The 15,955-nt window shown below is 35.1% G+C and overlaps 1 protein-coding gene across 12 annotated transcripts in view; it reads left to right on the top strand.

The window, feature by feature from the left end:
- Positions 1–15,955, top strand: part of AKAP9 (A-kinase anchoring protein 9) — a 110,026-nt gene that overhangs the window by 61,537 nt on the left and 32,534 nt on the right. For all 12 annotated transcript variants that reach the window (XM_057432766.1, XM_057432763.1, XM_057432761.1 and 9 more), the window contains 5 exons: positions 348–488; positions 1,042–1,145; positions 1,891–2,096; positions 8,540–8,751; positions 13,664–13,826. In XM_057432766.1, coding sequence (XP_057288749.1) covers positions 348–488; positions 1,042–1,145; positions 1,891–2,096; positions 8,540–8,751; positions 13,664–13,826 — 826 coding nt within the window. The remainder of the gene's footprint in view (positions 1–347; positions 489–1,041; positions 1,146–1,890; positions 2,097–8,539; positions 8,752–13,663; positions 13,827–15,955) is intronic.

Genomic DNA, 15,955 nt, shown 5'->3' with positions numbered 1-15,955 from the left:
ACACTTCTAGGTCTTGTAAAAGAGAGTGTGTCTAGGGTTATTATAAAAATAATTTTCATCTGATTTTTCTTGTGCAAAACATCTAATAACCAGAAATTCCTTCCAGTTTTTGTTGTGACCTCTGTGTTTTATAAAGCACATAAAAACGCTGTTAAAATCTTGAAGATGTAAGATGCCAAGAGTATTTATTAGCTTTATTTCATTATATAAAGCTTTCAATGTCTTTGTAACCGTATAAAGAGGTGTGTTGCATTGTGCAAAATATGTAAAAAATTAGAAGTGACAGCACTCACTAATACTCAGAAGCTTAAAATATCGTGTGTGCCTCTCTAACACTTCTTTTGTAGCATGTCTCAATGGAGAATGACAGCCTGGTTGCAGAGAGAGAGAGAATGCTTTTAGAAGAACTGGAATCATTAAAACAACATTCTGCTTCCGGAAGAGAGAAGCTGGCTTGTGAGCTTCAAAACAACAGCACACAAACAGAGGTAAATATGGACTTTGACTTTCTTGGCAGCTGTGGCATGTCAAACCGGTAGGGTTTCTTTTTGCTGTTAATCTTTTTGTGTAGCATATTTTCCTAAAAGATGTTGGGTATTGCTTAAACAGAACAGTTTTAAGAATCAAAAGGTGGTACTGATAGGCATATTTTCTATTTTTTTCACTTCAGGTAAGCAGAAAGTAGTTTAACAGCTTGAAGGTGGGGTTTGTTACTGAAGCTGTTTGCCTAGGTAAAGTCACATTTTCATATTGCTATAGCAACACCAACAGAAAATCCAAGGACTGTTTATTCAGCATAACAAAGTTCTAATAGGCCCTGCCTTTGATTTCCTGTTTTGTTTTTATTTGGTTTAGTTAATTTTTCCACACTGGGAGAGTATTTCTTGATCTGCAATTTGGTGCAGAAGTTTTATTCACAAAACACAACTAATTTAGGTTTTCAGTTTTGTATTCTACTGCATACAAGAAGAATATGTTGACTTTGGCATGACAGGATTTCTGTTCTTTTTGTCTTCTCTCCCTCTGCAAAAACTTACTCAGAATGAAAATGAAAACCCAAACGACGTGAGAGAGCAGATCTTTGAGCATGAAGATGGAGGAAGAAAGCCTGATGAAACATCTTCAGCTCTTCTTTCTAAAGAAAGGTGCTTAGAACTGTTAAGAAAACATTTATTTTTTTTTTTTATTTTGATAATCATGTTCTTCTTGTTAAATTGATAATATTTATAAGCTTTATCCTGACTGCTGATGTAATTTTTCATTCTAAATAACCATATTTCTAAGCTTACATACTTTAGATTAAGCAATGTTGGGCTTTTTATAAAGCCCAACAATGTAATGGCATAGAAGATGAGACAAATGTTAGTCTGTTTTACTGTGTCTTTCATATTACACTTGTGTACAATCATTTATATAATTTATACATATGTATGTGCATACACGTATGTACATACATGAAATAAGCTTATATGACTATGATTGTTGTAAATAAGCTTATATGAATATGATTGTTGTATTTGATAATACTTTTTGACTGTTCTGTAACATTTTAATCTGTGAAGTGGAACAATCTTTTTAACTGTCACTTTGAGAAAACAGTAAATTTATAATGAATCCCAGGCAAACAGACCTCTGTTTTAAAAGAATAACTAGTTAAAAAAGCAAGGTAAAGTAGAACTATTGATAAACAGTTTGACTTTTTACGTATTTTGTAAAAAGAATTGAATTCTAACACAAATGTGCTTTAATATTTATGTATATGATGTGGTTTTGGTCTTAAAGAAATCATTTAAACTGCAAATCTTTCCTTGTTGCAAGGGTGTATAAGGGATTAAAAAACACTTTGAAAGCAGAGGAAAATCAAAGGACTGATTAGTCTTTGTCCTGCAGGCATGTTTTTCAGAAGGCTAATGAAAAACTCATGAAGATACTTTTAGAAGTTGTGAAGACAACTGTGGCAATGGAGGAGACAATTGGTCGCCATGTGCTTGGGTTACTGGATCAGTCTGGGAAAGGCCAGCCTTCCAAACCAGCTGGATGGGGAACAGAGATAGAGGAATCAGTAAAACCCTGTATCAGTGTGGGGTATGAAAAAGGTAATGGCTGTATGGTTTTGCATACTTTCATTATAGATTTAAATAACCTTTAGTTTTGAAATTTTTAATCAAAAATAGAGTCTTAACTATTTTTTTTATTTGAATGCATATGACATCTCTACTTAAGAGACTATGGAGTTGTCTGCGTCATGCCACAAGACAGTTACAACACATTATCTAGGGTCCTGTTTCAAAGCCTGCAATGGAATGGGAAAGTGATTGAGAAAACCAAAAAAGTATGTTCCCATGGAAGGATGCAAAGAGAAAGAGAATTAAACATAGCTCCGTGGTATTTTCCACCAACTTTACACCTTCCTCTGTGTGTATGGGGAGTGGGAGCTAGTGTCAAAGGCTGTATCCCTACTAGTGCACTAAGTGTACATAGGGATGTTGCTGCTCACTGAGGCCAGCTGGCATGGGGCAGCCTGTATATATATATATATATATATATATATATATATATATATATATATATATATATATATGCTTGAGGCCTTCCTTAGCCTTCTAAAGAGGGTGATTGCATGCAAATAGCCTTTGAGAAACAGTTCCAGGAACTTTCTGTCAGGATTTGCCAATCAGCTGTTTGGAGGAGTGCTAGTTAGGACAAGCCTAAAAGGAGCATTTTAATGTACTTAGTTGCTTATCAGTGTCCAAGAACTGTCTCAGGTTTAATCTTTTGTGATTGTACTAGGATAGTGTCTGTCCAGTTTACACATGGAAAAGACATTTGTACTTGAGCCCACCATGTTTCTGTGATGCCTATTACATCATACCCCTGCAGACGTACACACATCTCTAATTCCTCTTGTTTGTTCCCCATGCTACAGGCCTTTGTATAGAGGCATCTGAGCCGAGCTCCATATGAAGCTGGCTTATTGGCTGGAGCGGCTGGAATACCTGCTTTGCTCTGAGCATTTATTATAGGTGCTGGCAACTGACTGGGTGTGTTGGGATGGAATGATGCCCCCCTCTCCCAACACATCTAGTTTAATAATAATAGTAATATATACAGAACTGCACGTACAAAGGGCTAATACATTAACATTGCCCTTCAGTACTCTCATATGTGCTTGCTCTGCATGTGCATGTACAATACACAATACATTCATTTTCTTTTTGCTTGTTCCTGTACACAAGTACAGTGTGTGTACTTGTATGTGTCACTAATTATTGTAAAGAACTATTCATAATACGCATTATTTGCATTACATATATGCACAGTTTTTAAAGTGCCATTATTTGGTATTTTGGGTGTGTACAATACAGACTTATGCTTGGCTTTCATAACACAACTGTCTAAATGCACAACAGGCCCTGTAATTGGAATGTATTGTTGATTTCGTGTGAAATCTTCTGATGACAGCGTACTCTTGTAAATAAACAAGACCTCTCTTTATTCCATTCTGCTAGTGATGAAGGTTGCCTGTTCTAACTCTTCTGCTTGCTGTTAGTGTATTTTGAAGAGGCATGTAAGGTTTTACTATTCTGTAGCAAAGAAATGTCTGCTATTGGAATGCCCTTCTTTGGTATTTGAGTGGCATTCAAGCTGTCCCTTTCGAAATGATCCAGTAGCAGCCTTGCTGTGTACATTGCTCTGACACTGGGGTGAGGATAACCTTAGTAAGAGTCATGTGGTTCCATCAGTAGAAGTATTTGGTCCTTCTTCAAGAGGAATTAGATGACAAATTCTGCTAATGTTTTCAGCAACAGGACTGTTGCTGTTAATTTCCTATACTTCTACTGAATGTCCTGAGAGAACATGAGCTTTTAAAAGTTTTTGCCGTTGTTTTCTGGAAGTGAGAAATAGGTAGACACTACTTTTGTATTTTAACCTGTGCATGTTGCTGTATCTAACACCTAGCCAAACAGATGTTCATAGCATCATAGAATGCTTTGAGTTGGAAGGGACCTTAAAAATCATATAGTTCCAACCCCCCTGCCATGTGCAGGACATCTTCCACTAGACTGCTTCCTTTTTAATTATTTACAAAATTTATAGGAATAAATTTGTACCAATGCAAATGTAATAATAAAATAGAAAATAAAAAATAAAGTGTTTATTAATGAAGTTGAATTCTCACTGACCTTCTCAACATAATCTGTATTTATTGACAAACAAAACTCAGCTTACTGTTTTTGCCAGGTTTCAGCATTTTAAAAAGCTGAATCATTAAGGTCACATACTTAACAACCACAACCTTGATTTATAGAGTGTATAGAGGTTTATCTGAGACCTTGTCTAAGTCATTGGCTATCACAGGATTTTATTTCTAGCAGAGTGAGTAAAGTTCAAATTTCAGTCATAAAGCATATCATTGGAAATGAGCAGCATTTGTGTAAAGTAAGCTGGTGAGTTAATTCTGCCTGGAGATTTGGGTCAGGAATCAGGATGACAGAGCCAGGAGGCGTTGCTCTACTCTTCCCTCAGATGTTGTACCTTAGGGGGAATTGTAGCACTGCAGATTGCTCTGGAGAAGCCTGTGTGGTTATGGCATTTGTTGTAAAACACTTTACCTGCTTTCTGAGCTCCTTGTTTCTGAACAGTATATCAGGAACAAGGTAGTAAATGGCTTTATATACTGACCCACCATAAAAATTGTTTTGTTTTGTTTTCAGCTTGTAACCCCTAACCTTAATTTTTTAGTGGAATCCCAGGGGTAAACTTAGATACTAGTTCTGCATGATGCAAAGTATGTTTTGCTTCAGAAGTGTCAGTTGACAGTTCACAAACAACTTACGTATCTGAAACTTGTAAACACTATATAATTAAGCACTTTTCTTAAGATTTAGTGGACCATGGTATCTGACGTGATGAATTGCAATTCCTGGCAAAGGAAACAATATGAGCTTTTGTTGGTTTGGGGTTTCTTTTTTGTTACTACACAAGGAAAAGACATTTTTACTTGAGCCAGTTACATTCTGTTTATTATTTTGAGTGGACTGAAAAAGAAAATTGGGAAACAGAAAATTTGGTTTTAATTCTACTGGGATGGAAGAATGAAAAGCGTTCTAAGGATTAGTAAAATCAGGGTTAGGAATACAACTGCCAGGGGTGGTTAATAAGCTTGACAACTTTTCTATTTCTTGCTTCTACCACTGAAAATCTTCCAGCAAGATACTGTGTACTAGGGCCATTTTCAGGGGAAAAAGATAGAGAGATTTTCACTTTGCAGTTAGGAAGACATTTAACATGAACTCCTGTTCTTACATGCTGTTTTATATAAGTTATAGGCATGTACATTTATGATTTGCCATTGATTTTTCTATTTGACTTGCCAACCTTACAGTATAAACAGAATTATTACAGGGTGAATTTGGTACTTTATGGTTTTCCTTGTTTATCTTTGAGAGTAAAGTTTAAATGTTCCAAATTATACTTTAGATGACAACTCTTTTTCTTTCCCTCATTTGTTTATAGTTACATTTCAGGTAAATTATGATATTATGAGATTTTTCATGTAATAAAATTATATTGTTACATTGATTTATTTTGCATTTATCCGGAAGAAATGGAAGCAAATTACAAAAGAACTGACATAGCAAAACAGGAGTTTAAAGTCTTGTCATGCCTTCTTGGAGGCCAAACTGTACTGTTCTTGTCATTGGCAAGAAGTAGTAATAATATTTGTAATACTAGTAATGTAAGAGACATATTCTGGACCTGGCTTTTGAAATAATTACGTTCTGAGCAGGCATCAGTGTTTTAAGCCTATTATGTTTTAAGTTTCCAGACAGCCAGAAGTTTAGATGGTTTTGTAACACACTACACAGTTCTGCAGTTATTCTGTATAAAGTTTATTTTTCCATTTGATATGCACTCATCATTGCACAATTCAACTGTACTACTTGAGCAAATGATTTGCTAAAATGTAAAGGTTATGGGACATGAATTATGAGTTAAGCCTGAGAAGGAAGACAGGGACATTACATAGATAATTTGTACTCCATCAGGAAAGAATTAGCTTGTGCAATAACTAATATGTTGATTGTTTTATCTTGTTTATAGCTGTGCTACTGTACTGTGGGCTTTTATTTGGTGAGATCTCTGAAGCTAAGCAGGGTCTTACCTGGTCAGTACTTAAGATGGGTGGCCTCCAAAGAGCATCAGGTGCTGCAGTAAGTGTGTCGGTGGCTCAGTAGGGAATATGTTTTCCTTCAACTCAGCCTTTAACTACCTTGGCACAGCATTTGGAAATACGTATGCTGCTGGATGTCCATCTTAAATGAAGGTCCTTTCTACTCTGAGGATATTAAAGCTTTTGTATCACTATTGGTATTTTGAGACACCCAGAACCAACCCAAATTTGGGTGTTGAGAGATCAGAATGCTATTGAATAAAAAATGTGCAATTGTTAATTTTGCAGCCTTCCTTACACTGCAGGGGGGGTGAAATATTAGGATGTTATGGGGAAGCTTTTGTGCTGTACAATTCCATTGGGAATCTTTAGTGTGCTGGCAGAGAATAACTGCCAGCTACTGCTAGGGTGACTCCACTGTAGCAGTTTGTTCCAAAGTGCAGTATTAAAAGTGCTTTGAAATCCTGTGTAGATGAAAGGTGCCATGTGAATGTGTATTCTGTTCATCCGGTAATTCATTCCATTCATGCATATAGTGTGCCTCTGTTTTTTCCCTTTGGAGTGTGAAAATAGTTTGTAACGTTATATCCCACATACCTAAAAGGAGATATGAAACAGTAATGATGTAACTAGAAGAAAAAAATTACCAAGTACATCTGCATTTTAAAAATCTTAGCAATTGTAAAATAAAAGTAAACAAAATGAAACCTTTCTAAATTAAAATCCCTCTAGATTACTTCGTTGTATATGGGTCATATATATACAAGCTGCATCTATAGTGAAATAAGTGTGTAGATATTATTATCAGAATGTTTGCAGGTATATTAAGCAAGCCAGGTGGTTAATCATGTTGCAAGTTGTTAAAAAAAATAAAAACAAACCTGAAAACTAGAATCTGACTTCCTTGCTAGGTTCAAACAACATCAACAACAAGATTTCCAGTGTTATTTGTATGCCTGGTTAAGAGGCAAGAGCAAGTATAAGGAAATTGTGTCTAACGTGTACTGACTACAGTTTTTAAAGACAATTTTGTAAAATTGACCAATTATAATTTCATTACAATCTCTGTAACTAAACAAGCTGTTCCGGTTCAGCAGTCACAATTCATAGAGTAACCAGGAACTTAAATTCAGAGATTACGGAGTATTGCAACTTTACTGCTAAACAGGTATTGACCAGTCTTAACTCATTTAGTCATACTGCTGTTTCCCAAAAATAAGGTGGATTTTTTTTTTTTTGAAAACCAAAACCAAGATCTAATTGTTGAAAAAAACCCAACACAAAAACAAAGCACAAAAACATTGCATTGATTTTAAATCTATTTCAGAAATGTACTTCATTAAAATAAACTGTCATTTTAAAAACTTTCCACAGTAGCATTTATTTTGACGTTTCAAGTCAGACAGCCTAATGACATAACACTTCTTCATTTTTGAAGCACAATACCAACAATAGTTATCCACTGTTGTAATGTTGCTACTGTATTGCTATTTCATGCTGAAAGCATGATTTTTAAACACTTCAGGAGTTTGCTTGCACTTGTCATGCTTAAATAACAGCCCTGAATTCTAAATATGGCAAAATTACTGTTTTCTAGATTAATTTCTATCAGTTTAATACCATAGGCAAATTTTGTGTTTCCTGCTTTTCAGACAGAATGGTAAATGCCCTTAAACTGTATCAGACCTCAGGAAGGCTGAGCAGCAGGCAGGTGCCAGGTGGCCTACCAGTAGGGACAGTTACACTCCTCTGCATTGTCCTGGTTTTGTTCGGCTACTCATTTTAATCAATTTTCAGTTTATTAATAATAGTGCTGAATTTTGATGTTATGTATTCTAGTCTGCCCTGAGAAGTTGTCTGAATTATGTGCGTGTCTTTCCCTTTACTCACTTGAGGCTGTGCTTTTGAATCACTACTTGAATAGTTAGTGTTAATGCACACTAACATAGCTGGGCATTGGTGAAGCAGGGACCGACTTGTCTGCTTTGTTTTGGGTTTTTTTACCTGGTTGTATTTCAAATACAATTTGCAAGTTACTATTGCAAGTTATTTAAAGTATTAAGGGTTACTGATAGTAACAAAGGGTTGAAGATGAGCCTCAAAGATGAAAAGTGTACTGAAAGGGCAGCTAAGCTATTTTCTGTTAGTATCTCCTTTTCTCTTTCCCTTCTGCTTGTTTTTAGTTAACACTTTGTGTATATTGTTTGTGTAAACTTTAGTATGCAATATTTCCCTGTCTTTGTGATGAATACAAATATTTTAATCATTTTATGACTTGCCTTTCTAATCATAATTTGGATGTGCAATTTTTCATGTTTTGAAGTGCTGAGAGTCTGTGTGAAAAGGCAATCATTGTTTTTCCAGAGTCCTGTTCCTCATACCATGGTAGTAGTATGGGAGATGATGATATTAACATGTGGTCAGGAGCAATGGATGAAGGACTGCTGAGCCAACATCTTGCAGAAAGTGGAGTGGAAATAGATCCTGAAAATGAAGAACTCATTCTGAATATTAGTTCTCGTCTACAAGCAGCTGTTGAAAAGCTTCTGGAAGCTATCAATGAAACTTCGAATCAGGTAGGGTGGCCTGATAGGGATGCATCTTGAAATTTTTGTCTTTTTTTTTTTTTTCCTTCTTTATTTTTCTCATGAATGTGGTTTCTGTAAGCCTAAAACCTCGTATAAGGCTCATTCTGAAAGCTGAAGCAATGCTAAAGATGTCTACTCCAGCATCATCCAGTGATGAATTTAGATTCGTGTTAGCTATCTGCTTTGGACCACAGAGGAAGTCTAAATTTGGGCATGTTTGTCAATCTTGGGCATGTTTCATTGCTCATATGGGTGTGTCATCTGCGTCCTACTGCAATCCAAAGATGAGACAAGAGGTGTCAAGGCAAGTTGAACTGGCCATTTTGAAAAGGGAGGCTTAAAGGGCAACCTCCCAGTTCTCTTGACAACCATTTTAACATGTCAGTTGACTGGCCAAAAAAAGGCACAATATTTGTGTGTTAGGCACATATCTACCTTTCTGTCAGAAAAGAAGTTTGTACTTCCAGCTTTCTAGTATTTATATGAGGTATGTGATTCATAAATACTCTTCAAAAAAGAGGCATTGTATGGCTTACTCCTTTCTGTTTGCTGTCAGGGTACTTTGCATGGCAAGATATTAGTTGCTGTCTGGGTTCAGGGTTCTTCTCTGTTAATTGAGATGGGAGCTGTATGCCTAGCTCTGTGCAAATCACACTGCTTATATTATGTGCTTTACATTATGTACATCTCAGTTTGAAAGTATCAGAGTAAATACTCACTGTACTTCTTAAGCTCTCTTGAGGAACTTTGTCTTTAGAGTCAGCTTTTTAATCTATTTGAGACTAGAGTTCGAAGGATACAGTGTGTTCTATACTACAGACCCATGTATTTGTTAAGTAAGTAATGATATGACTTAAAAAGTCATTGCATCCTTGTCTCTAGGTGTAAATCACATCAATCCTAACTACTGGAAATTAAGGAGAAAAAAAAATTGTGATAATGAAAGTAATTTGAAAATTTGTATTAAGTCTAGTACTTTAGAAGTTTTAAGCATCTAAGTATTATTGGTTTTGAAAAATACTTCAAACATGAAATTGATACTCTTGTTTTCTTAAAAAAAAAGACTAATCTGTGACTTACTAAAATTTAAAGTAATTTAAATACAAATTCAGAGAACGTCCTCTGACTTAGTAAAGCAAGTACTCTGGTGGTTCTTTTAAGCCAGTTTCTCCATTTCATTTCTTTTCAAACTCGTTCTGCAACAGGTCTCTTCTGTTTGAGCATGAGTTCAATTTAAAAGAGATATTTGGCTTTTTGAGGTCTTTTTTCAGCTTAAGGCAGCATTACATAATAACAAAAAAGTATACACAGATACTCCAATATATGGAGTTCTGAAAAAAGTATGGTTAGGCATTTGTAGGAAGTCTCCCATTTAAGGAGCAGATGATACAGACAGAGAAAACTAACTTCAAAGTTTTACAGTAGTTAAGAATTCATGCAGCAATTATAAAAGCATTGTCAATACATTATTTTTTTTCTGAGTATTTTGTTGCTTCTATTTAAATGCATTAATTTTATACATAGCCCCAAATTGTTTTACTTTTGTGACTGATGTTTTTTCAGTAAGTATTTACTTCTCAAAGTACTGATGAAAGTAATCAGTGTATTCTACGTAGCTTATTTTTATTTATTGTCAGTTGATCAAGAAAGTTTATTTTCCCTTCATAGCTTTGTAGCTGAGACCTTGCCAGCAGCAGAGTTATGTTTTGGCTCAAACACATACACACATTTGTTTCATTGGTATAGATTGTACAAATATGGATTTATCCCCAGTGATCATAACCTGTTTGGGGTTTTTTAAATTAACAAAATCTTAATCTGTTTACACATTATCCCACAGTATTAAATATAAATATTGACATCTTTTCTGTAGAGGTACTTTGCAAGCATTCAGGCTTGTCTGCTTTTCAATGTCTGTTGTGTACTTACTGGATTATACACATTTCTGTACATACGAAGGGTTTGTAGGTGACTTGACAATTATTCTTAAATATTCAGAAATTGAACCCTTTATTTTTTCTACTCTGAAATATTTTATAATTAAAACTAATTACAGCTAGAAACTGTTCTAATCTTTTCTCTTACTCAGTTGTGTTGTGCATACATACGTGTACCCATCTCTTCACATAAACTTAAAAGAGTGAGAGAAACCTGGCAAAATCTTCAAAGTAACTTTGAGACCTGTCTGAACACGCACTTTCAGACCTGAAGTGCAGTTTGAAAGTTTTCAGGCAAGGCATATAGTGGGTGTATTAATTCAAATTCCACCTGCTGGTGTTATGTATAGGTAAATAAATCAGGCCACTCCCCTGAACTCTTTTGGTTGGGAGATACTAACAGGAAGCCTTTAGACTAGCAGAGCTTGAGAAAGTTCTTCCTTTTGAATCAACTCAAAGATCAAGAATGAAGAAACTCAGTGACATATCTGTATTTCTCTTTCATTTGCCATAGTGGAGATCGAAAATCATTTTTAGTTTCTGTTCTGCTAGCTTGCATGTCTGCTGCAGCGTATCTGTGCAGGTAAAATTACGCTTCCTTGCCTTGGAAATTACCTGTCAGCTGCTGCTGGAAGATTTCTGTTGCTTTTTCATGTGAAACTTCTCTAAGAAGGATTTTTAGGACACAAAGTTTTCTTGCACCTCTGTCTATTCTGGATTAATCAACAACCGAATAACTCTGCTTGAGAATGTGATTTGAGGCTTCCTGCTGATTGTGAGTAGGTTTGTAACCGATAGTACTGATACGTGTCTTCGGACTGCTAAGTAGACATGCTCTGTTTACAAATACCTGTTGGAATTTTCTAAAACGAGCCTATTTGGTGCGAAATACCCATGTGACAATTGAGAAGACAGCAACAACGATATTTTTTGGAATGGATTCTTACCGCACCTACTGGGCGTCTAATCTGTTTAGTGGTTTGTGGACTGAAGGACAAGAAGAAGATACATACGAGGTTCAGTCTCGTGTGCCTTTACCATATCCTTTTCCTTTTACTGAACACTTGGATGAGAATAATTCTGTAGTTGTAAATACTTCAATTTTTCACTTCAGCCACAAAAAAAATGGGCACATTGTAAAAGTTGTCTCTAAAATCTCCTTGCCTACACCTCCCTATTCAGTAAGTATAAAAGTTTTTAAAAGAAAATATATTTTAAATCAGCTTATATAGAAGAGAATACAGTGAAAAATGATATAAACTTGTATTTGTTGTTAAAGTTATTATGTACTGCTGACAGGATTTTTTCCTAGTGAGTTTTTAGTGGGTACTAAAAAAGCTTTAATTCTTTCTTTGAATTTCTAACAAGAGAAAATGGGCAGACACAGAAATATATTGAATTATAGAGATTTGAGAGCTCTTTAAAGCACTTTGATGTTACCTTACATTTTTCTAACTGTCAATAATTTACTTTTATAGTTTTTATGCACTAACTAGTAATATTAACTAGCACAAGCTTGTTAATGACTTCCAGTGATCCCATGGAGGAATTTTTTGTTCTTGGAAAATCATGTTCATGTTTGTGTATCTTTTTTTTGTTTTGCCATGTTATTTTTAATAATGACTTGAGTTGTTATTGAAAAGAGATAGAGAATAATTTTTATACTGAGTTTTAGTAGGAATATTTGATTATGTTTAAGTAACCCATTTTTATTATTGTCCATGTAAAGTAATCCTATTATACATTTCCCTTCTACCTGAGATGGGTCTTTCATTAAACACTTCAAAATGTAAGAATAAAAGTGATTTTTAAAGTATCTCAAACCACTGCAGATATTCAACTGCAGTATTTGTACCTTTCTTTAACTTCTGTCATAATAAATACACATTAATGATGTCCATCTAAAAAATAATGCTGGAGAAAAGAAGTATTGTAATTCAGTGAATTATAAATGAGAATTTATTGATTATTCAGCAATTCTTTTCAAAGTATAATTTTATTTATAAATGGGTAGTTTTGTGTGCAGTGTTCTAAGAGTTTTTAAAGCAAGCTAATCATACTCATTAACTTCTCTGGAGATGGTGAGAAAGCTTTTTTGGTTTGTTTTTTGTTTTTTGTTTTTTTCCCCAAGAAATTGAGAGAAAGCATGTTTCTCTAAAACAAAGCCACAGATGTTACTATCTTACAAATGTCTACCAATATCCATAACATTAAAAGAGAAAAGTAAAAAGAAAGGGGTGAGAGGATCAGGAAATAAGTGTTATTTCATGTTCTGACATTGGAATATGTTGTCTTACTCTGAAAAAGCCATGCTTTTCAGTCCTGGTTTTGTAGTAGTTAAGTAGAGTGTCATAGTAAGATTGTGCTACGTCTGTGCAGTACATGTTAAGTATTAACCCATCAGACAAGCAGAGAAGGATATTAAAAAAAAAAAAAATCCTGAATAAATCTGTTAGGTGGACAGCTGGAAGAAACATTGCTTTACTGCCTGTGTGGTGTGGTATATTCAAAGTTCCCATTTTCCTGGTGGTCTCATTTATCTTCATCTTAAGGAGAAAACGAGATGAAGCACCACTTGTGTCAGTTTATATTGAAACCTCTGCCAGCTTTATGCAATGTTTTTTAGTCATTCTAAGTATATGGTGGGCGGTAGCTTACTCGTGTAGTGTAAAACTCCTGCTCAAACAAAGGTGAATCTAGTGTAAACTCCTAAACCAGGAATTACCGGAACAAAGACAAGGATTTAGCCAGGCGGTTCATTGAGTTCATTATACTGACAAAACCTATTTGCTTAGACTTTTGTACTGAGTCAATCTTCCTATTGTAGTCTTCAAATGTTTGTCCAGTAAAGTTCTTATCCAGTGTCCAGTGCAGTTATGTGAGACATTGTAAAGAAATAGGAATGATAGAGTTGTCCAAAAACCTTTGGCTTATTTAACTTACGTCATTTTTACCTGTTATAGCTTGAACATGCTAAAATTACTCAGACAGAACTCATGCGAGAGTCCTTCAAAAAGCAACAAGAGGCCACAGAGTTTATCAAATATCAGGAAGAACTACAAGAACATCTTAATGAAGAAACCAAAGCCAGAGAGCAGTTGGCTTTGGAGCTTAGTAAAGCTGAAGGTGAGTAGCTTTTTAATGAGTTGTTGAACTTTACATTCACTATTTATTAGAAGATTAATTAGATCAGTTTCTTTGGAGATTTTTAGAATGTTATCAGCCCTCTAGATAGTTATGGATAAGATGACCTTTGGAGGTCCTACAACCATCAACCACTCTGTGATTCTTTTTCCCAGTTTTGTTTCAGTATTGTCTGACTTACTAAAATTAATAGCTTGGATATGTGTTTTTGCAGACAAGCTTAAATATTAACAACTTAGTATCATAAAATGATAAACAGTTGAAGCAGGAAGGCAGCTTCGGAGGTCATCTCTATTCCAACCCCATGCACAAGGCAGGATCAGGTAAGAACAAGTTGCCCAGGACTGTGTCCTCTCAAGTTTTGAATCGACATTGTCCATGTTTGTCCACAGTGTGTCTGGGCAGCCTGTTCTAGATTTTGACCACAGCCAAAAAGGCAAAAAAGGTAAAAAAACCACCTTTTTTGTGTGTTGAAATGCAGTTTCCCATATTTCAGTTTGTGCCTGCTGCCTTTTGACGTTCACTTAGTTTCTCACAAACATGGATAAAAACTCAGAACCTTCACTCTGACTTTAATGCTGTGGTGGTGATATGCTTCAGTTAGCACTTTGTTTGAAGCCATTTTGTAAGTGCATTTGCAGCTGCATTAAGGAAGCGGTTAAAAATTGCAGGGTATTGCAACAGGGGAAGTCTAATAATCTTTTCTGACATCAGGAAAGTATGTTCAAATCTGACAGACACTTAATTTGTTCTTTAGAAATAGCTTTGTTGTCTTTATAGCCTAATATTTTTATTTCCACCCCGCATTTCTACCATTATCTCTTTGTAATTAGCAGCTAGAAAAGATGACCAAAACGCCAACCCTGTAGGTCAGTTGTCCATAGTAGTAAGCAGAAAGATACTTTAGTTAGTTCTAAAGGTCAGCAGACTTCTCTGAAGTCTGTTTTCAAGTGGCAGCATAAAGTTTCATAGCCAAATGTTATTCCTTGAGAATGCTACCCTGCCAGACTTCATCTTGTTTTTACAGATAATCCAACATGAGTTCACATGCTATTAATAGGTGGGACACATAACCAGACAAGGAAATGCAGGTTTCTAGGCCAAGTGTCTAAAATGTGGTGTGAGGAACAGTTGGTAGCTTGTCAGTTCACGCAGTGTAAATGTTGTGTGTCATCTGCACCAGTACTGGCTGCAGCATTTCAATAGCTTTAGTAAAACTGGAAAGGAGGAAAACTGATTTCAGAGGGAATAGATTCAAATCTGAAAGTGGCATTATTACTTTTTTTTAAAAAATTAAGAGTGAAAAAACCCTCATGTAGAACCTATCTAAACATACAAAAAAAAGATTAAATCTTCCACCAAAATGTTGACCCAAGAATTTATGTTTTTGCACAGATGTAGTTACAGAACTGTTTAGTATTGGTGAATTTCAGAACATTGGCAGCTTTTATGTTTATTGCTGCTTTTCTTCAAGGATAATATTTTTGTCTCATTAGATTTTATTTTTTTTATTCACGTATCTTCTATAATAAGGTAATACAGACTAACATGTTAGGACAAATGAGAAAGGTTACAGTTCATTTTTGTTTAAAGGTAGGAATCTGCCGTAATGTCAGAGCCCTCTGCATTGGTTTATTCCTACAAGGAGTAACTAAAAAAAATGCTGGAGAGTAATTTTATTTTTTAAAAGTGCTTATTATGGACTTATCTCTGTTACTTTGCCTTTTGGGTCTGTATTTTTTACATTAGTCAAGTTGTCCACCAAGAACTACGATCTTGCCTCTTCTTTATTGCAGAGGATGCATGCATAATTATATTTGAAGATGACATCCCACAGAGTGAGACCTGCTTATTATCTATTTTTTATTTTCACATTTTTATTTTTATCCTATTACTACCAGACAAGCAAATAATCTAAAATAAGTAGTTTTTTTCCCCTGGACCAATGCAATTCTGTCATGAAATTTGCTAATAGCAGCAGAGAACCTGCAGACTCTTACTAAATGCCAGTTTGTAGATAATGGGATTGCCCACATGTAAATGAACAGTTCTAGAGTGTAAGACAGAATCTGATGCTAGTTTTAGCCCTTGTTAGATACATTGCACAGTTG

The sequence above is a fragment of the Pezoporus wallicus genome, unplaced genomic scaffold (genome assembly GCF_028554395.1).
Source record: "Pezoporus wallicus isolate ANWC-B61680 ecotype Strahan unplaced genomic scaffold, APGP_CSIRO_Pwel_v1 scaffold_2584, whole genome shotgun sequence".
Lineage (NCBI taxonomy): Eukaryota > Metazoa > Chordata > Aves > Psittaciformes > Psittacidae > Pezoporus > Pezoporus wallicus.
This window is presented reverse-complemented; position numbering and strand designations above follow the sequence as displayed.